This window comes from Motacilla alba, chromosome 12 (genome assembly GCF_015832195.1).
Source record: "Motacilla alba alba isolate MOTALB_02 chromosome 12, Motacilla_alba_V1.0_pri, whole genome shotgun sequence".
In the NCBI taxonomy this organism is placed as follows: domain Eukaryota; kingdom Metazoa; phylum Chordata; class Aves; order Passeriformes; family Motacillidae; genus Motacilla; species Motacilla alba.
Genome location: NC_052027.1, coordinates 20,355,964 through 20,377,864, shown reverse-complemented (window position 1 = coordinate 20,377,864; position 21,901 = coordinate 20,355,964). Strand labels below are relative to the sequence as shown.

At 42.6% G+C, this 21,901-nt stretch overlaps 1 protein-coding gene across 11 annotated transcripts; it reads left to right on the top strand.

Annotated features, from left to right (window-relative positions):
• Positions 1 to 391: 391 nt before the first annotated feature.
• On the top strand, positions 392 to 20,997 carry PTPDC1 (protein tyrosine phosphatase domain containing 1). Of its 11 annotated transcripts, XM_038149393.1 has the most exons (12): positions 1,002 to 2,799; positions 4,261 to 4,358; positions 4,475 to 5,851; positions 11,102 to 11,194; positions 13,843 to 14,014; positions 14,747 to 14,827; positions 15,050 to 15,168; positions 15,899 to 16,036; positions 16,701 to 17,905; positions 18,614 to 18,799; positions 19,514 to 19,624; positions 20,433 to 20,997. In XM_038149393.1, exons 3-12 carry the CDS (start codon positions 5,809 to 5,811, stop codon positions 20,547 to 20,549), a joined length of 2,265 nt encoding a protein of 754 aa, XP_038005321.1. In that variant the 5' UTR covers positions 1,002 to 2,799; positions 4,261 to 4,358; positions 4,475 to 5,808; the 3' UTR covers positions 20,550 to 20,997. The 11 variants fall into 11 exon arrangements, 10 of the variants coding, with proteins under 10 accessions (XP_038005320.1, XP_038005325.1, XP_038005327.1 ...); XM_038149399.1 differs by lacking the exons at positions 4,261 to 4,358; positions 4,475 to 5,851 and adding an exon at positions 417 to 447 and having other exon boundaries at positions 2,720 to 2,799; XM_038149400.1 differs by lacking the exons at positions 4,261 to 4,358; positions 4,475 to 5,851 and adding an exon at positions 432 to 452 and having other exon boundaries at positions 2,720 to 2,799.
• Positions 20,998 to 21,901: the final 904 nt, after the last annotated feature.

Genomic DNA, 21,901 nt, shown 5'->3' with positions numbered 1-21,901 from the left:
AACCTTGGGGGTGTCAGTGCGACCTCTACCTGTGGGCACCATTCACCTGGAACACACGGTCATTTGGACATTTTCAATTAAATTCCCGACCTTTTACCACTAAAACCCAATGGCCCAGGATTAAACATTAAACCGTGTCAGTAAAACAGCGTGAAAATATTCATACAGCCACAGCCCCACCTCCACCCTCCTGCCCCAGACCCTCACCAGCCACTCTCTTTTCTCGATCTTGCTCCCGCCTTCCCCGAATCCGCTCCCACTCCTCCCCTGCATCCCTCTTGCTTCCCCTGCTCCCGCCTTTCCCGGTCCCGCTATTTCCCGGTCCCGCTGTTCCCGACGCCGCCGTTCCCGCTATTCCCGACACCGCCTCCCCTAGCCCCGGTCCCTCCCCGCGCATGCGCAGCGGCGCGGGGCGGTGTCGGCGGAGCGGCGCGAGCGGCCCTGCAGGTGAGGTGGGTCCGTGCTCCCGCCCCCACCTTCCTCACAGCGCCCCGCGCCCCCCTCACAGCGCCCCGCACCTTCCTCACCGCGCCCGGGAACCCTCACAGCGCCCCGCACCTTCCTCACAGCGCCCCGCGCCCCCCTCACAGCGCCCCGCGCCCCCCTCACAGCGCCCGGGGCTCCTCACAGCGCCCCGCGCCCCCCTCACAGCGCCCGGGAACCCTCACAGCGCCCCGCACCTTCCTCACAGCGCCCGGGACTCCACACAGCGCCCCGCGCCCCCCTCACAGCGCCCCGCGCCCCCCTCACAGCGCCCCGCACCTTCCTCACAGCGCCCCGCGCCCCCCTCACAGCGCCCGGGGCTCCTCACAGCGCCCCGCGCCCCCCTCACAGCGCCCGGGGCTCCTCACAGCGCCCCGCGCCCCCCTCACAGCGCCCGGGGCTCCTCACAGCGCCCCGCGCCCCCCTCACAGCGCCCCGCACCTTCCTCACAGCGCCCGGGGCTCCTCACAGCGCCCCGCACCTTCCTCACAGCGCCCGGGGCTCCTCACAGCGCCCGGGGCTCCTCACAGCGCCCCGCACCTTCCTCACAGCGCCCGGGGCCCCTCACAGCGCCCAGCCCTGCCGAGCACCTCGGGCTGTGGGGCAGCTCCGCGCTTGCTCGGCCTGGCCCCTCCGTTAAGGACTGAGACCCCGCCGCGGCCCCGCACGGCTCTCCGAGCTCCTCCTGCTGTCCCTGGGCCGTGCTCGGCACCAGCTGTGGCCGAGAACGGCCTGTGGTCCCCCGGGGAATGTGCGGTGGCACAGCCCCTCTGCCCCCCGCCGTTGAATAGTCACAGAACCGAAGCACAGCAGCCCAGGCTGGTCTGGAGTTAAAGGGATCTTAAAGTTTATCCCGTGCCACGCCCTGCCGTGGCCAGGGACAACTTCCACTGTCCCAGGATGCTCCGAACCCCGTTCAACCTGGCCTTGAATACTTCCAGGGATGGGGCTGCCACCCCCTGAATCACAACCTCAAAATACTTTCAGTATAATTAAATGATCTGTGTAGTTTTACTTTCGCAAAAGGCCCACAGCTGTCTGGGAGAGAGAGAGGTCCATGAATGACAGCGGGGTAGTGCAGTGGAAACTGATTTTCCCCTTCTCAGCAGTCTGCATGTTTTGTAGTGGTTGAACCTCACCTCTAATGATCACTCAGTCACCCTGAGAAACGCAGCTCAGTCAGCCTCGCTTGAGGGACCTCAATGCAAAGGTCACTCCACACACTCAACAGTAACTTTTAGATGTAGCTATTACTGCTTTTGGCTACAGACTGTCACTACACTCTTCAGTGGAATAACAAGAAGATTAACGGTTACCTGATATGTTAATAATCTAGACTTTGGAGTTTTCTTTTTGCACAGATCCCTTGCTTTTGCTTTTCTCAGAGATGTGTTTTTGGGAATCCTTCACACCACTGAGCAACACCAAGCTTCTTATCTGTGGAGGAATTAATCCCAAAATAATGTGTACAAAATAAATGTGTTTGCACTTCTGTATTGCTTGAAAACATTTTCAGGTTGTGATTCAGGTGGTGGCTGCCCCTGGTTCCCTGGCAGTGCCCAAGGCCAGGCTGGACAGGGCTTGGAGCACCCTGGGACAGTGGAAGGTGTTCCTGGCCATGGCAGAGGTGGCACTGGTGGCTTCAAGGTCCCTCCAGCTCATACTATTCTGGGATTCTGTGATTTTTCCATCTCTTGTTTCCATCAGTAGTTTATGTGAGACACGGGGAGTACCTGCATGTCTAAGGCAAGATGAAGTGAGAGAGGGAGACAGTCTGCAGGGCCAGCTGCTGTGAGGGTATCACCTCAGATACAATTAGCAGTGTAGTCCTCTCTCGTGGTGCTTGCTTGGCTGGACACATAAACCAACCCGAAAAGAGTTTCTTCCACATGTTTCAGTAAATATTTCACTTCATTGGAAATCCAGTTGTACCATTTGGACACCATTATGACTATTTTATTTTGTGTAATGAGTTGTCTAGGAACTGGGAAATCTGACATGGAGAAGACAGCTGTCTCATAAATCAGAGCTTTCCTTTTTCTAGCTAGATCTAGTTTAAGTGGTTCTACACTATTTTCCTAGGTGTGTAGTCACCTTCTGCATTGCAAGTCCATTGAATGACCTATAAATAACACCTGATACAACTCTTCAGTTTTAGAACTGTCTTTTGAATTGAAATTTTCATATTACACTGCTGCCTTTACCTAACATTTCATTACATTTTGTCCTTTACTAGCAATTTTAGGTAACAGTGGAACCAACAGGAAAAGAGAGACTGTCAGAAGTAGAGATGATGAAAGAGGACAGGGATCACAGGTGGGCTGCTGCCATGGGATCTCATTAAGCAACTAAATGTGTACATTGCTCCCACAGCTGTAACACTGCTGGTAAAGTTGAGGTCTGCCAAAGGCTTTGGTCTGCTGCTGTGATTGATTTGTGGGGGTATAACATTATGCTTAATGGACAGAAAAAAGATTATATGTGTCTATATCTAGATATATATATATATGTAAAATATCTAAAAGCAGAACTTATAGAAAGTCTTCAATATCATGCATACAGTTGTAAAGTTACACAAAGTTAAAGCCTTCCCTGCAGAGTTTCAATACAGGCTGAAAATAAAGCAACATTAATTGATTCTTATGATCCAAACTATGAGAAGAACACAAAGCAAAAGGAGAAGCTGGAAATGCCCAAAGCCATCTAGGAATCCAAACACACAGTTTGTATTAAATGAAGATGAATCTTAGGTTTTAGTCAGCTTTAAGTTTTAGGATAATGTGATGTTTTGATTCTTTCTATGTACCACTGAAAACAGTGCACTGTAGGCAGTGGTCAGACATTCTGATGAGGCAGTTTAGACACTTTTCTACTTGCCTAATCTGATAAACGTGTACCTAAGGTCACAGGACAGGTGGATTTGCTACGTCTGCTGTGAAGTAGCCATGAGGCAGCTCCTGCAGTGCAAGAGAAGCTGCCAGAAGCCCAGTGATCCTGTTCTACTTACTTAAAATGCTTTAAATGACAATCATAGTTCAGCAGAATTTTCCATAGGATTTGGGATTCTTCATTTTGTTGAAACAGGAAAATGCCAAGCCTAGAGACATGAAGATTGCTAGTTTAGTCATTAGCATCCCACCTATTCTGTGTATTCTTTCCTTGGAAATGGCAAATTATTTCATCCAGTAGGTTAATTCTCCCAAAAAGTCACCCTCAGTTAGCACAAAGCCTTGTTTTGAATCTAATACAGTGGCATGTCCTGTTTGAGCAAACACATTTGGCACTGGTGCCTGGAATTAGCCAAACTCTGCAGAGCACTAGAAAAAAATTAGTTCCTCAGCTGAACAAAGTGTCAATAGGGAGAAGTACAAATGCAGGTACAGATAAAGGGGTGGCCAGCAAAACTCTGACACCTACAAGTGGATACAGCAAAGCAGAGGCTGTTGCACCAGGAATCCAAACCCGCCAAGGATTAACCCCCCTCTGGAAACAAATAGGTAAATAGTGTTATATTACCCACATGGAAATAAAACTTAGGTATGTCAGCTTCTCAAATGTGAACATTCAGAACTTCCCCCAAAGAGTAGGCTTATATTAAGAATTTAATTAATATTTATTAGTTATCTGAAGCTGCTCTTTGTTGTTTAGTCAATTAAAATGACGCCAGCTTCCTCCAGCTCCTCCTACAAAATGTTTTGCCAGATGCTCCATTTGTTAACACATTTTAGTGTGCTGCCACTTGAAAAATACATGTATCCCTTTACTCATAATTCACAGATTCAGATTTCTAGAGCCACTTCTGTAGTGAGTGAACAATGTGAAACCAAGGAGTGCTGCCATGGGACTGTTCCTGTTGAGTGAATTGACCCAGACAGGTAACCAAGGGCAACCCTCAAACCACAGCTGAAATGCAAAAAGCAGATTTATTTCACTGTACATTATATATTTCATTCTGACCTCTGATTCTTTCTGCCCCACATTTCCAATACAGATTCCTGTTGAAAGTCTGTCATTCCCAGGAACTCTTCACTGTTCTGCTGGGGCTCTGCTCTCACCAGCACCCGAGTGTGCCTGGCCCCTGGCCCTGGGCAGGGCTGCTGCAGCAGTGGCACTGCACACCAGCTCTTGGCATTCTGGGAACCCACATGGGTTCATTTTTGGAGGTTCTGAACCCTCCAGTTGCAGCTGCAGGCTGCAGAAGCTGTGGCTGCTTGGCCCCTTTGTGACTGAAACTTCTACCAACACACTAAAGAAAGGTGTGCAAAAGAGAGTTTTAGGCTCCACAATGTACCTTGGTGGATTTTCCCAAACTGTGTACAAATCTTTTGAAATCCCATTTCTTTTTTTCTTTTTTCTTTTTCCTCCAAAAACTTAGAATCACAGAACAGATCCGGTTGGATTTTAATTTTAAGGATACTTTGTTTCTAAATAATTGGGAGGTTTTTTTAAATTAATCCCTAGCCTCATTAATGGAAGGGATTTTTTTAACAAGATATGCAGGAAAGTGATGGGAATAGATGAAAGCCCTTTTTTTCATCAGCTACTACTTAGTGCTTGAAATTGATTTTGAGATAAGATCTATTTTAAAGCTAGAATAAGATATCGTATTCTATTTTATATACATTTTTTTGTTTACCTCGTGTAAGATAAATAAACAGAATCTTTGGGTTTTAGTTGATTACATTTTTAGTTGATTACAGCTGATTATATTTATATGAACTTATTTTTGTTACGGTTTTGAGACATTACTTTTAATGCAGTTAATTTATACTTGCTAAAAATACTTCAGTGACATTCTGTATTTTTACTGGGTAAGAAGAACTGTTTTATGCAGATAACAATGATAGGCCCAGATAACAGTGGAACATTTCTATCTAATTCTCTTTTCGTGGCATTTCAAAATCAATGTATCAGTTTAATTGTAATTAATCTCACTTCACAAAATTCTCTCTGTGGCTCTGTGTTTGTGTTGTGCATGCAGACACACACAAATAAATACCTGTTTACTTGTTGCTAACAGGAAATGAGGTGAACAGGAAGAGCAAAGCTGGGAGAGTCAGTTATTAGAACATCAGGCTGGTGCGGCCTGTTTGCCTCAATCCCTTTAAAGCCCGGGCAGACGCAGAAAGCAGTTTAGGGATGATTATCGGCATAGTCCCCGAGGCACTCCCCGCACCGTTTAGGTTAATAAAAGATCGTTGCTGGCTCCTCCCAGATTACCGTCCCCGATCCAATTAGCCACAGGAAACACCAGGGGAATTCATTCAGCTTCCCTGTAAAACGTGACTGCCCTGCACCGTGTTTCTTGTGGTTGATACTGCAGCAATGAAGGGATCAGCACTCACTCATTCTTTTTGCAGGGTAACAGGTAAGGTGTTACACTGAAATTACTAAAACTATTAAAACTCATGTAAATTTACTCTGGTTTTGACTGTATTAGATATAAAAATCCTCCAACTCGTAGAGATAATTTTTGAACTTGAGTGCTGTCAGAATGCTGACAATTACTGACTATTTCATTCTTCTGCATGTAGTCAGTGTGATGAGTCTGAGAGTCTCTTGGTAAACACAATGTTCATGATCAAGGGTCTCAGAGCCAGCATTTTTGTTTGTAGAACAGCTAATATATTCACTTTGCACCATCTTCTTGATGAGTCTCTCTAGTAATTACTGCCTGCCAGCCTGTTCAAGGTAGTTTAAAATACCTTCTGTTAACTCTTAGGTTAGCACTGCCACAGAAAGAGGTGATTTTAATTACATGGCTCAAGTCAATTGAGAGACTTGTCCATCAGTTTAGCTTGCAGTTTCTTGCTATTTATGTCAAAAATCTATGAACAGCAAAGAACGGATCACCAAACCAGCACCTACATAATCTTTTAAATATCAAACTTGATGATTAAATGACATTCATCTTTTACTAAGACAGGTGGGGAATATTTTTTCCCAAAGAGGGTAAAAGACATGTAGAAATAAAAAGTCTGTTCTGGTTGTGGTTCCAGTGTGAAACCCCTGGAGTTTCACAGCAGCTATAGTATCATCCTGCTGTGTAAGTAGTGTATAACTAAACTATATGAAAATTTGTTTTCATTTTTACCTGGTCTTCTCTGTGTCATTTATCCATGTGTTTATTTGCTTTTCCAGTATTTTGGTGTTTGCTTACAGGTAGCAAACATTTCAAATTTCAAATAATTGAGCTTTTTAGAGCACCTTGGGAATTGAGGTGTGTGCCTAATGAAAGATGTGTGCTCAGTGCTAAAACTGCCTTCCAGACCAGGGCTAAATTGTAGCTTAAGCATTCATGAAATATCTGTTTCCAGTGAGTTTTTTTACTGGTACAGGTGTTAGAACAACAACCTTTGCATCTTGTTTCATTAATCATAATAATCAAGTTTAGCAAAACCCTCAGTTATCATCATTTTTTTACAAACCTTTAGAAATGCGTTGTTATTCCTGGCAATGTTAAAATTAGATAGTCTGCAGTAATTTAAAATGCATTTTCATTTACCAGTGCTTCCTGTACCAGTGACTAACCACGTGTCAGCCAATTTAGAAGATTTTTTGCTAGAAACTCTCGTGATCTGCCAATCTTAAAGCATCAGATTTAAAGCCTGAATTGAGAGACAAGGTTATAATTTAGTAGCTCTTAACCACTTCATTAAATATACCCAGTCCTCACTACACTATGCTATTTTTACTTAGTCTTAATCATGGAAGTTATCTTTAGTCATCTGACTGAAACATCTCTATTAGTGCTGTTTACAGGATTTTGCATTTTGGCAGTAAAACTTTATCCCGTATGATCTTATATTTAGACATGCTGTTGACTTCTGTGGGACTGCTCACAAAAGCAAAGCCTCTCAAGTGCTTGCAGAATTAGGCCACAGGAAATTTTAAAGTTGTCAGCCAAGTGCTTAGGTACTAAGCTATCCTTGCCCCTACCTGCAGCGAGCTCACTATGTTTCTTGAAAAATTTGGCTGCTAGGTAGTTACTTACAGATGACTGCAACAGGGAGAGAACACATTCACTTTAGAAAACAATAAAACAGTAAAAATAATCTCAGAATTTCATGTGATAGGCCTAAGCATCAGCATTGCCTCTATTGTATGAATATATTTGATGTTTAAAATAATTTTTCCCATGTATTGATATTTTAAATGGAAAACTTTCTATATTTTTTCATGTTAATACATACAGGTAATCTTTTTAAGTGTGTGGTCTGCTGTGGCATCTTTGTTTGTCAAAGCCACAGGAATTCAATATTTGGGCCCTCACTATTCGTGGATAGGTGCACAGGGGCACAGTGGGGAGCCTTACAATGGGATTACTGTCCATGCTGGCAGCTATACTGCCCTAATTGGAATCCTTCCAGCTGGGAATGCAAGCTCTTCTCTCTGTTTGAAAATGTGTTCTGAAGCAAAAGGTAGCAATTGCATTTATTAAATAACCATCCTCATTGCCAAGATAGAGTGTGACCAGCATCTTCTTGTCTTCTCACTTTTTGACTGTATAATTGTTTTCTGGCTGCTGCAGTAATGGACGTTGCTCCTCTCGTTTCAGTCTGGAGCAAAAATTCAGCCCAGCCACTGGAAGCCACTGGTTTCCAGATCCTGAAATACCAGAAAGGAATGGGTTTTTTTTGGTGACAAGGCAGAGTTGTTCATTTGCAAACCCCACTGCTAGTTTGCTGGGTCCATCCTGCAGCCAGCTCCTGAGAGCCAGTGAGGGATGCTGCCTGTGGAAGGTGGCCTTTGGAAGGAGCATGGACCCCTGATGTCCCAGCTGTCCTGCTGCCTGCGTGGCACCCTGCTGCTCCCCTGTGACCTTACAAAGAGCAGGGCCTTCATTCCAGAGGAAGTGGCGTGGGCAAGGGGCTTCACTGTTGAAGAGAAGGTGGATGCCAGGAGCGACCTCATCCGCGGTGGCACAAGGTGCCCACGCTGCATCCCCTGCTGGAAATGCAACCCTGCACGTGTGCAGCAGCAAGTGGGGCACGACAGCTGTCGTGCTTCCAAATGCAATACGTGAATCCAGTGCAACAGGAGACAAAAATCCCTTCTAGTAGAAATTGTTCAGCTCAAAAGTGGGGGGAAAGAAAAGGAACTCAAAACTGCATACAAACATCAAACCCACACCTGGAGGGGACCTCTTGAAATACCCAGAGTGCTTGACATGAGGATTCCAGGATATTCCTTGGGCAGTGTGGTCCTGCTCTTGCCTTCTGCCAGCCGACAGCACAGACACATTTCCCGGCGTGTCAGGAGCTGGGGTGTTCCCGCTCGCTGGATGGCACCGCTACCTGTGCTGGAACAGAGGCGGAACTGCACTGCAGGAGACACCGTTCCTCTCTCGCTCGTTCGGGGAGCCGGGATTAAGGGACGGCCTCTGCTGTCATGGCAATGGGGATGCACGGCAGAGATCAAAGAGCAGAGCTGATTAAGGCGATATCGTGATTGCCCCAAGGTACGTGACTCAGATCCTCAGGCAGCCTCATGGCACTGCGACCTGGAATAGCGCTCCAGGCTGTGCCTTCCGCAGCTACCGAGGGTTCACGAGATGAGCAAAATGCTGAAGAACGTCTTTAAAAACCAAGAATATCTGGTACAGAGGCAAAGCAAGAGAGAGCTGCTGCTTTAACCTAAGCACTATTTTTACTTCTAGCATCCTTTTTATTGGTGCAGGAACGTAATGTCCCTCTGTAGGAACATCAGCACTGACCTGTCCCAAATTACCACCTTACACCTGTCTGAGGGACTGCAGAGTAACTCAGCAAAGTAATTTGTCACAATATTACTAACTTTTTTTTTCAGAAGTAAATATAAGAGAATTGCTCCCATTGATCACACTGAGCTTTCAGTCAAGTTTTGCAAACTGAAAGGCACAGACAAAATATTCAGGTCAGTTGGGCAGCAGAGGAATTATGGATTTGGTGTATAAATGAAATAAAATCGGTTAGACAACAAAGAATCACAGAGCTCATCTCTGCCACTTAGAAGACACTTGCTAGTATTTTGTCATACTCTAGGTATATTCTCTTCTGCATTAACCTCCATCTCATCCCCTTCCAGTTAAGAGTTCTTATCAGCCTGATTCCTGGGTAAAAAAAAAGAAAATAATTTTAGATAGAAATATTCCTGATATTTATCTCTCTCTTTTTTTTTAATCACTTGAGTACAAGGAAATAGGAAAACTAAATAGTCATCATGGTGGCGATTCTGCTGCCAGTATGATGAGATATATTTTTTAAATTATTGTCAAAACCAATAATTTTTGTTAATTCAGCATTATTAACTCTGAAAAAGAAATTCTGGAGATAAAATGAAATTCTTTCTTTAGGTTCAAAGTTTCCTCTGATAATGGAAGCCATCACTTACTGATTTCAAAATACATTGAAAAAAAAAAAAGAGGTTCTGGAGCTTCTCCAAATAGAATGCAGTTGTATGAAGGTACTTTATTAAAGGATTGACTTCTCAGAATACAGAGTCAGATGGTCAAGTAGCTGAGTAGAAAATGCTCCAGATACTATTTTTATATTTTAAAAATAGTATTCTTGATTCATATTCTTCTTAAAATATTTACATTAGAGATGCCTTTCTGAGCGTCTCTGAAGTTTCAGAAGGCTTTTTGTCTTTCACTGACAAATGTAATTCTCATCCCTTCGGGAGGACTGGTGCAACTCTATGTAAGGGTTCTTAATGTGGATTTGTGATCTTTTTCCACCATTAAGCATCTTGAAAAGAACAGAGCTGCAGTGGCTGACTTTGTGGAATAAAGTCCATTGGCATTGTTGGAAGAATAATTTATTCAAGTACGTGGTAGATAATGTAATATCTGAATGAATAAATTTTATTTAAATATTTGCTACAAAAACAATTATGCAGAATTAGAGATAAAAGCTGGACAATGAACAGCGAGCAGTTAGCACCACACAGGCCTGTTGTATCACCTAATCCCCACAGGACTCTTCTATTTTTATATGTATTTTTTTAGCAAACCAGTCTTTTAAAACCCTATTTATGCAGAATCCTAATGCTGTTTTTGCAGACTTGGGAGCCCAAGGTTTGTCTATTTAGCAAAGTTTCTGTAGTTATGTTGCAGCAGAGATGTGCTTAGTTTGGTATAAAATTTGCTCTTTTTTGTTATGCTTGCAGCTATTTTCCTATAGAGATAAGAGAAACAGAAGGGTGATCTTAGACCGAGTAAGAATTTCCACTCAAGAGCCATGCAAAGGGTTTATTTAAACATCACAGACTGATGACTGGTTACTGTGTTCATATTTACAGCTTGCTTTATCTTTTTGTCGGATAGAAGGTCTTCAGAGCAGGACCTACCTTGTATTAGAAATAACAGTAGAGAAAAAATCTGTTTCTGCCTGGAGAGTGTCATGGGTTCAGTTTTCTTGTTAGAGGAGAATAATGACAGATGTGATTCCAAAGCCCAAGAGTACAGGGAAGAGAGCAGCGAGGGGCCATGGGTTGTAGACAATCTGTCTATCAAGTACCAGCCCTTGCCTGACTGCTCAAATTTTCAGCGACTCCATAACCAGGAGTACATGGCTTTATTCTGCCTTTTTTGCACTTCTCTTGTAGGTGTTCAGGGATTATTTTATTGTTTCAACAGGTACTGCGATGGCTGCAGGAGTTCTGCTGCAAAATGAGCAACCGTACTCCTCGCTGATAGAGAGCAGTGTGTATCTGGCAAATATGAGTTCAGGTAAGAATTTGGCTCTGATGTGCCATTCGTAATAAATGCTTAGAACAATTCTGGAAAAAACCCCAGAAATATTATCCATGTTTATAAATGTAAAATGTCTCTAACAAAACCAAACCGCATTATTTCATCAACATATCATGGTGATAATATGTTGATATTTTCTGTAATTTTCATTTTGTCAGATCTCTTAATGGAAGAAACTGTGCCATTTTTTTGTGTAGAGAAACTGCCTAGCTCTCTGAAAATACAAACCTGCCTTCAACAAAACTCCCCTTTCTAATTATTTAAACTTGTACAGGATGCAATTATTTAAACTTGTACAGGATGCAATTCTTTCCAAACACTTTGGGCGAGTGTTTGTTTGTAAATCTGCTAGATTCAGTAGGAAAATAATGATTTGTAGCATTTTATTTTCCTCACTGCTGTCTCCACTATCATTTGATATATACTGAAGAGTTTCTGGGAAGAGAAAGAGAAAAGTAATTAAATACAAGAAAGGAATGTAGTTAATTAGAAAAAAAATTTCACATTCCTTGGATACAGGTAGCACTTGAAATAGCCTTTTTCATCTCCTTTCTCTTCCGTGCAACCCCCAAAATAAAAGCATATTTACATGTTTCCTCACCTGTTGATATCAGTTCCCCTGATGAATGACGAGTCAAGGTTTTGAACATTTTCCTTTCCTCACATGACATCACTGCTGATATTTCAGGCCTGGTACCCACAGCAAACATTGCTATGGCTCTGGAAGAGCTGGGGAGCAGCAGTCAAAGTTCAGGCCCTAAGTTCCTGGTCAGTGCCTGGAAGAAGCAGATTTTTGGCTGGTGAATTTGTACCAATAGGGAACTTCCTCTTATGCAAATTCCTCTGTATAAGTTACTGGTTATGTGGTACAAGAAGAAACACAAATGTGTTTTAGGAAAATGCAATGGGATTAATTTGTTTATTGACAAAGTTAAAGTGAATTTTCTTGATTTCCCCAGCCTTCCCCTTTCGGTGCAGTCTGATGCGCAGACATTGGGATGACAGAGGTTTTTTACGTCACTATAATCCATTCTGTGCACAGTAGCTTTTTCAAGTGCTGCAATCTTTCTGGACACCTCATTCTCCTGCTCAGCACACTGGAAGCAAAGTGGGAGGCAATTTGCCACCTCATACCTACCTTCAGAAGCCTGAAGCACTCAGCTGACACACCTCCTTCTCTCGCTCTGCCTTCTGTCAGGCTACAGGGTTAACAGCTTTGCTTCATAAAAAAAAGCTGTGCCCTGGAAAAAAAAAAACAGCCTTTTGCTTTGGATAACAAATTGTGTTTTGTTAAAAGATGTGAATGGTCCAGGCAAACAGTCTACAATTCATCATGTACTGAAGCATTTCAGCAGGAACACACTAATCCCAGTCATTACACAGCTAATGATGCATTTTGGAGCAGTGAAGTGGAGGAGGAGAGGTGGCTGTGGAATGAAGAACCATGAGGTGGGGGAGTATAATGTGCTTCCTTACAGATCTCTCAGGAGGCAGAGCCTCCAGCTACATTTTGATTGTTCTGTTGAATGGAGTATTTTGTGTCTTAACAGTTCTGAATGCCTGTTATTGAGCAGGAACTAAATACTCCCATTGTTTATGACAAACATTTTGGTTGTTCCCAGCGCGTTTTGAAAATTACCTACTTGACAAGCAACTATTTTCATCAAGCGGTGGAACAGTTTGTCCCGAACAGACGCAATCCCTGTGGAAAGGAGCAGCCCGGGGCTGGCTGGCAGCAGCGCCTGCATCCTCCGTTACCATGGCGACAGCTCAGCCCCGGGGACCAGCTGCCGAGCGCGCTCGGGGATGCTCCGCTCCGCTCCCGCAACTTCAGCGCTGAGCAACTTCCCCTGCGCTCAGAGCGCCCCGGGCAGTGGCGCCGGGCGGAGCTGGTGCCGCGCAGCCATGCAGCCTTCCCCCCGTAGGCGCTCGGCCGTCAGCATCTTTAGCCATTTCTTCCAGGGGCGGAGGCATTCCTCCTCCGATCCCCTTCTCCGCCTCAGCCAGCGGCGCCGCAGCTCCGTGGTGGAGCTGCTCTCCTCGTCCACACACCGGGTCATGGTGGCTCTGTCGTCGCTCAGCCCCGAGGAGCTAGATGCAACTTTTCCTGAAAAAAAAAGTAAAGTACTTTTCATTGAGACTGTTGGCAGTTCTGGGTATTTTCTCGGTATTACTATATTTTTTGTTCTGTTAACTGTACTTTTTATGTGTGGATAAAATAGTGGGGTTTAATTTTCTTCTTGTATTTTCTATATTCTGTTTTGTTCACTGATTCCTTATTCAGGTGTTAATACATGCTTTTTACTCTTACAGCTCAGTTATAAACAACAGGTAAAACAGAAGCACACATTCATGCATACTCCGAGGACATGGTTAACTATATTGATTTCAGGTTGAAGAGGACTGCGACTTTTTTCAGCTGCAAAGGATGTCACTAACCTCTACCTTCATCAGAAAAAATACCTGGCAGTAATCCAAGCGATTTTTTCCCCTCAGAATCCTTCCTTGAACAACGAGCCTGAAATACATATCGCATGTTTTTCTGATGTTTGTGACTCTGTCATAAGGCTGAAGTGGTATTTTTCAGCGAGCTCCTGGCTAACATGGCTCTGCCTGTGTCGCAGGGAGCTCGAGGCGCCCCACGGCCAAGTACACGAAGGTGGGGGAGCGGCTGCGCCACGTCATCCCCGGGCACATGCAGTGCTCCATGGCCTGCGGTGGCCGTGCCTGCAAGTACGAGAACCCCGCGCGCTGGGCCGAGCACGAGCAGGCCATCAAGGGGCTCTACTCCTCCTGGTGAGCAGTTCAACACGACAAAATAGCTGGGCTTTTCAAAAATCAGCTGCCAAGTGTAAAACGTAATGAGAATTTGATCTGGCATTAGAACCTGATGCCAGATCAGGTTCAGAACCTGATGCCGTTGTACACAGCCCGGGAAAGACAGTGAAAGGTTCCTGTTGACTTACAGTGGTTCAGATCCAAAAGAATAAATACCTGTGTGTCATGAATTATTAAAAAGTTGTTCTGGGCTACTAAGGATTAGGATGCAAATGAATTAAATATGTTAATAATAAAATTGAAAAGTAAAAGCATTTCATGCAGATGAAATAATGTGGGCATGTGTTCAGAAGGATGTTCATGTGCAGCAAAAGTCACATGAAATGTATCTTGACATTCTTACTGTTTTTTTTCTAACAGCAAATGCTTAAGGAGGATTTACAAACCTTAAAGGGACAAACAGGGATCTGGGTCCAGATTTCTATTCAAAGGAATTTTTACTTATGTCCTCGATTTAAGTTCCATTTAAGTTCCAGTAATTGTCCTTTGATAATGTTCCGTCTGTATCAGTTTAATAGGAATAGGATTTATCATTAACACTGTGGCATAGTAGAATTTTTCAAAGTAATTTCCAATTAATCACCAAGCTATTTCTCTCTTTCTTGAATATAACAATATTCTTTTTTTGGAAGACTCATACCCAGGAAATTATTAATGATAGCATTATTATTTACTTTTCTAATTTCTCAGGATAACAGATAACATCCTGGCTATGGCTCGACCCTCAACAGAATTAATTGAAAAGTACAACATTATTGAGCAGTTTGAAAGGTAACAAATTTAATCATTATTTATTTTAAATATTACTGGTGTAATTCCTGATCCATTTTCTCTTTCAACATAGATTTGGATTGTTGATAAAGATCCTTTCATTTTAACGCTCTACAGGTAAAGATTTATCCTCCACTAAGAATAAATATGTGTTTCAGAAAATAACGGACAATGAGATTTTGGCTGCCTGTAATACGTTGACTCATCTATTCCTTCCTTAAGATGTGGTATAAAAACCATAATTAACCTTCAGCGTCCTGGGGAGCACGCGAGCTGTGGGAACCCCCTGGAGCGGGAGAGCGGCTTCACCTACCTTCCTGAAGCCTTTATGGAGGCTGGCAGTAAGTTCCTTCCTGCTGTTGTTCCTCATTAATTATTGACTTTAGCATTTAAGGATAGTTTTACTTTAATTCCTGTGAGTTAAACGCAGCTATGTAGGAAACATTGCACAAAATGTGAAACCTGGGAAATACAATGAAGAGCAAATAACACATTATTGAAGACTGTGTATTATACAGAAGGAGATGGAGGGTTTGTGTTCAGGTGTTTTTAAAGGAAGGACAACAGTTCTCTTTTTCTTCTGTATTCACAAATTCTGGTACACTCATGTCTTCTTACCTAGACTATAAAAGGTTGTTTCATGTGAGGACACTGCTCCTGACAGTATTTTTTGTATTTTCATGTTATGGTGAGAAAAGAGAAAGTGCCTCTCTGTAAAAAGTAGCTGCTGATTGAAGAAGTGCTTTTATTTCTGAAAAGAAAAAATTGCCCTCCTTCTATATATAGCTGAGCAATTTTGCATGAATCACTGTTTTGTTACCTCTTTTACATTTCTAGCTGAACTTGAGTTTGACAAATCTTTGCTAGCTTCATATATCTATCAAGTTTCAACAGCAAGCATACACTGAAATGGGAAAATAATCTCTTGCAAACAAGATATAGTCAGATTTTAAGCTCCATTATGCAATTTTAATACTATAATTTCTTATTAGTAATCTCTCCTCTGCAAATAGTACTACACCTTTCACATTCGGTGTGGCAGAAAAATCACTGTCTCTCTTTTTATTTCAGTTTATTTTTATAATTTTGGATGGAAGGATTATGGAGTGGCATCTCTTACAACTATCCTTGACATGGTAAAGGTGATGTCTTTCGCCCTGCAGGAGGGGAGGGTGGCTGTTCACTGCCATGCAGGACTTGGGAGGACAGGTACGTACACCGTGCAGGAGCAGCACCAGGGTTCCTCTAGAAACTCCAACCATCTATGGTTATAAACCAGTAATAACTGGGCTAGATTCTGTGTCATTGCAAGATGGACCTCTATAAAATGGTTAAAAGTGCTATACTACTGTGTCCAAATGTCCTCAATGGCTAGAGAAGATCAGTTTTAGTATATAAAATCAAAAACCTGTAAGATAGAGATGTTTTTGATCTGTATAATTGTTCCACTACATTCAAATGTGACAGCTGCTTCTGGAGGGGAAAATTTCCCCTGGTACACTTTCATTGTCCGGTATTTATAACACCTTCACAAACCTGCCACTCACTGTTGGATCGGGTAGATTTGGTGGAGCACCTAAAATTTAATTTGCTTCTTTCAAGTCCTTTTTGGTTGTGCCCTTCCCAAAAAAGCCCCCATTGCTCCCATGTTTGTGAGTGGTGGAACTCCTGGAGAGGATGTGGGGAGTGCTCACTGCAGTGCAGTGAGCAGGGCTTCACTGTCTTGCTCTTCTTCACAGTCAATTATGTTTAAGTAACAGCATCACATAATAGAGGACACTCTGTTTTCACCTATATTAATTTCTCTCCCATATTTCCACTGAGTATTTGAGTCTGACAGTTCCTTCACTAATCCTATCTTTGTATTTTCCAGGTGTTCTAATAGCTTGCTACTTAGTTTTTGCCACCAGAATGAGTGCTGACCAAGCGATTCTGTTTGTCAGAGCCAAAAGGCCCAATTCCATTCAGACCCGGGGGCAGCTGCTGTGTGTCAGGGAGTTCTCCCAGTTCCTGGTCCCTCTCCGCAACGTCTTCGCATGCTGTGATCCCAAGGCACACGCAGTCACCCTGTCCCAGTACCTGACCCGCCAGAGGCACCTACTCCATGGCTACGAGAGCAGGCACCTCAAGCACGTGCCAAAACTCATCCACCTGGTGTGCAAGCTGCTGCTGGACCTGGCTGAGAACAGACAGGTGGTAGAGGCAGAGCTGCTGGACATCCCAGACCTCTCGGCTGAGATTGAGAAGACTGTGTCCCAGCTGGCATCCACAGAGCTCGAGCAGGAGCTGGCCAGGCAGGACAGCGACACGTCGGACTCGTCCTGCACCCACTCCTCTGCTCTCGACAGCCAGGACTCACATGTCTCCCTGGGACACGAATGTGATGCTTTCTATAAAAGAAGGAATGTCGAATGCCTTCAGCCTCTTACTCATCTGAGAAGGCGTCTGAGCTACAGTGAGTCAGACCTAAGGAGAACTGAGTTTCTTTTGGAACAGGATGACACTGCCTGGACAGTGCCTGCTCAGATCTTAGCGAACAACAAGCCCAAGCAGAACAGTGGGGAGGAATGTTCTGCCACAGGTGAGGCAAAGCCACAGCTGGAGTTAAACAAAGAAGCATTAGTGCGTAACACATGCATGTTCTGGAGTCAAGGGAGATTTCATTTGGATGGACGAAGGGATGGCTCCTATCACAGAAGGAGCTCTACCAAAGAAGTACAACGCAGCAGGACCTTTTCCTCAGGCCTCGCATCCATGCACAGTCCCAAGGAACCTGAGATGCCAAGGCACAGCTTTGCCAATGAGACTGCTCGCAGGAAGGACCACAAGACCAATATTTATGGCAGGAGAGTCTATCTCTCCGAGGACTCTGACTCTTCTTCTTCCTCTTCCAAAGTGAACTTTTCCATTGGATATGAAAGTGAGAGTAGCAGAGAGCTGTCAGAGACAATTCCACACATTGTTCTGCAGTCAGAATTAAGTTTGGAAGCCCGAAGAGTTTTGGCAGCCAAAGCACTTGCAGATATAAATGAATTTCTGGGAGAGGATGAAGTGAAGCAGAAGGTAGAAATGTGGCAGGTAATTTTTAACTCAAATCCATGCTATGGGCTTTGCATATTTCACCTCAGTGAATTCCTGGAATGGCAAAAATGCCATGTGGAGCTTTGAAGTGGCACATTAGGATAGCAGTTTATATGAGGTCTGGGTTCAGGTCTTTCACAGGCTGGCAAGATGCACCTACACTTTCTGGTCTATAGCAGGAGGGTGGAGGTTCTGGTTATGTTCACTTTCCTAACTGGGCGAAATTGATGCCATTATTTCTGGTTGTAACGTGGCTGCGGGTGGCACAGAAATAGTACAGGTTTTAAAGGTGTGAATTGGTTTTCATCAGTGTTTTCTCAGAACTAATCAGAGGATTTGTGAGTAAAAGAAAAAGAATTCAGTAGAAACTTAATTGCTTATTGTCAAACCCAAATCCTCTTAGCAACATTTGCTTTGAAGTTGTAATGCAAAGCTGGTTTATGTATTCCAGTGGAGTATTGGGAGGTTCTCAGCTGCACTGCTGCTGTCATCCTTCTGATTTAAAGAATCACTTGTATTACTGCTGATTAATGTTGATACTCTAGGAAAAAAACATATTTTTTGGATTACTCTTTTCTTGTTGGAACATAAGAGCCGAATACTGCTACAATCAAAGAAAATGTTGGCAAAGATATATAGATGATGCATTTTCAGTTTTGTTTTTTTGTTTGTTTGTTTGGTTGGTTGGTTGGTTTTTGTTTTAAGAAAGAACTCAATTCTCAAGATGGAGCTTGGGATAAAATCTGCACCGAGAGAGATCCTTTTGTCCTCTGCAGCTTGATGTGGTCATGGATAGAGCAGCTGAAAGAACCTATTATATCCAAAGAAGATGTTGACATGCTGGCAAAAAATTGCACAGAATCCCAGGATGCGCTCTACTTGCTGGGAAAGGTACAGCACATATTGGATCTGACAATTCATTCTTTCACTTTAGACAAGGGTTGCACTTTAAAAAAGCCACTTAATTCTCTTTCAAAATCAGAATGAGAATTCATTCTGCATCAAATTGTGTGACTTGTCTGGGTATCTCTAGATATCTTCTAGGCCAAGTGTCTTGCTCAAAACAGAGTTACCTAGAGCAGGCTGCTTGTGTGACAAATGCTCCAGCCCCTTAATTAAGCTGGAAGAGGGTTGGGAAGGAACAGCCACAAAGATTGTTCTTCCCTTTCTTCCTCCTTGCTGGCACTGCTCAGGTGTCTCTCTGCCACCTTCCAGTGGTGACGGAGACTTGGAAGAACAGAGAGAGGTACAAGATGGGGAAAAAAGCCCTGAACATGCACAGCATTTTGGGCTGAAAAGATCAAATCTCACCTTTCCAATGCCAGTTCACAGGAAGGCTACTGTTCATGGAGGGAATCTTGAAATTCCCAGAAATAGTGAGGAATTCCCAGAGTAGCTTGTGGCACTCAGGAGATTTTCCCATCGTGAAATAATTACACAGAGGCTTTTTGGGCTGGTGGGAATTCCCCACCAGCTCCTGCACATGAAGGTTCAGCACAGGAGGCACTACCTGGTGTTTAAACAGCAATCACCAAAATCTGAGTGCTAAACTGCTTTTTATGGAAATATTTCTTCTGATGAGCTGCTGTTCCTTTTCCCCACCAGGAGCAGTGTCAGACCATCCTTTGTATTTTACACTGTGTGGTGAACCTGCAAGAGCTGCCCGCTGATGTGGAGGAGGCCTTACTTGCTCGTGCTATTAAAGCTTTCACCAAGGCAAGTAATTCCAAATAACTATCCAAGATACTGTATTTACTTGGTTTAAATCATGAAGGGTGAATCAATCAACAGAGGGAGGCCTCTATGAGAAAGGCTGCAGTAATTCCTTCATGCTTCAGTGTGAAGCTTATTTATTTCAGAGTTTAGATTTTATAATAATCACATACATAAAGGGTTGGAAATATTCTCAACAAAATTAAATTCTGTCACTATAACCTTAATCCTGGAGTCTCATTTTTCTCTTTCTGGACCACTGCCAGTTCATGGACATCTTCAAATTAGGGAAAAGAGAATTTTACAGGGTGACATTGACTAATCACCTAGAGTAGCTTACCAAAGGCTTTGGTAGATTCTGTACCATGTGAATTCTTTCCATCAGATTAAATCACTTCCTGAAATTACACTGCAAGTCAGTTCTGTTTCAGGCCTGTACCACAGGATGTGAGTAACTAATTTCTGCTTTGGGCTCATTGAGTAACAGTGACAGGTGAAGCTATTGCTCAGCTCAGATTTCTTCTCAGATTCAGTCAATGAAATCTGAGCTTGAACAGAATGTTTACCGTGCTGCTTCCTCATCTCTTGTAAATCCGCCTGTTAAAACAATTACCACATTTCTCCTTCTTCTGTTTTATTTTAATGTCTAGTTAGCATAAAACTAAAAACACTTAGCATTAAGCACTCCATCAAAAACACATCTTCTCTTTGACAAATCTCAAAGTTTTTTTTTTTTAATGTTGTGCATCTACTTTGCATTTTGCTGTATGGCATCTCTTTAACAACTGAACTGAAACTTCTCTTTTATTAGACAAGCTTCGACTCTGAGAATGGGCCATATGTTTACAATACCTTGAAAACTGTATTTAAACAAGCACTGGAAGAAAAAAGGAAAAGGATTAAAGAAGGAACAGAGAATCCTTCTTGATTTCTACACAGCTCTGCCGAAGCATTAGATGGGCCTACCAAATTATTTTGCATTTTCCAGCTACTGTATTTTGTGCTACCCAGCATTATTTACCTAACTTTAGGTAATAGAAGTTATTAATAAATAATTTTATTTTTTAGAGGGAGTTTTAGTGGCAGTTGTTCAGTCTACATAGTTTTAAAGAACGGCTCCATGTGACCATTCTCTGTAGCATTTTGTTTCAGGTACTGGTCTTTTATGTTGTGAAGAGTTCTCCTATTCTCAGATGTGTTTATTGATGTGGAAACCTCTGTTATTGGCAAGAAATATTATTGTCAAGTTACATGACTGCCATGAGTTCAGTGCCATGATCCCCAAAGGTTTAATGGATTAATATTTATGTATTACATATGTTTACATTAATGATATTTGATTTCATTTTGCAGAAAATAAATATTGACTGAAAAAACTGCTTTTCCTTTCAGAATTTTTTAAGTAAGAGCAACAGTAATAATGGAGAGATTGACAGATCTTGAGATCTGGTATTGACAGCGGACAGTATTTTCCTTCAGATCTCTTAAATAATTGTAACCAAAGTATTTCTAGAAGGTGTTGCAGGAGAGAAATGCACTGTGTTGAGCAGTAGTTATCAAGCCCTAATTTAGAATTTTTTGGCTGAGAAAGCTTCAAACTTTTTTTAACAGAAAATTGATTGAGGCATTAAAAGTGCTTTGAATAGGAGCAAAATTTTACTTTATTAGCTAAGTTTTTATTGCTTTAAGTGAAAAAACACTTCATCATGACATTTTCATAAGGATATGATTCTGTCCATACTTACATCCAGCAAATACTTACATAAAGTAGTGAGATAAAGTCATACTAAAAAAAATTAATCAAAACCTTACTAGCTGCAATACACTTTGTCGAGGCATTTTTATCTAATAAAATAGAAACAGCTGGGCAATCATCCTAAAACAGTTTTGGATTCCAGCCTTAGGATCTGGACTGGAATGCCAGTTTGCAGAATGAGAGGTTCATCAAGTTTGATAGATTTAAGTAGTTAAACAAGAATCTACCCTTTTCCAAAAATATTTTTATTCATTTCTGTAAATGACTAACATTTAGAGTTAAAAATAGACCAGTTTGAAATACAGATAATTTATATATGCCTCAACTGTTGGATGATTTTATATCAAATTCAAATGAAAACAGCTACTTTGGCAGAAGCATCTTAAAATAGGCACACTTGAAAGGAAAATATCATATGTGAATCACAAACATAAATCCAGCTTTGTAAAAAGGCAAGGCAACATGACCCGAGGCAGTTCTGCGTTAGCATTGGCAGTCAGGCTCAAACAAATACCGTCTTCTAA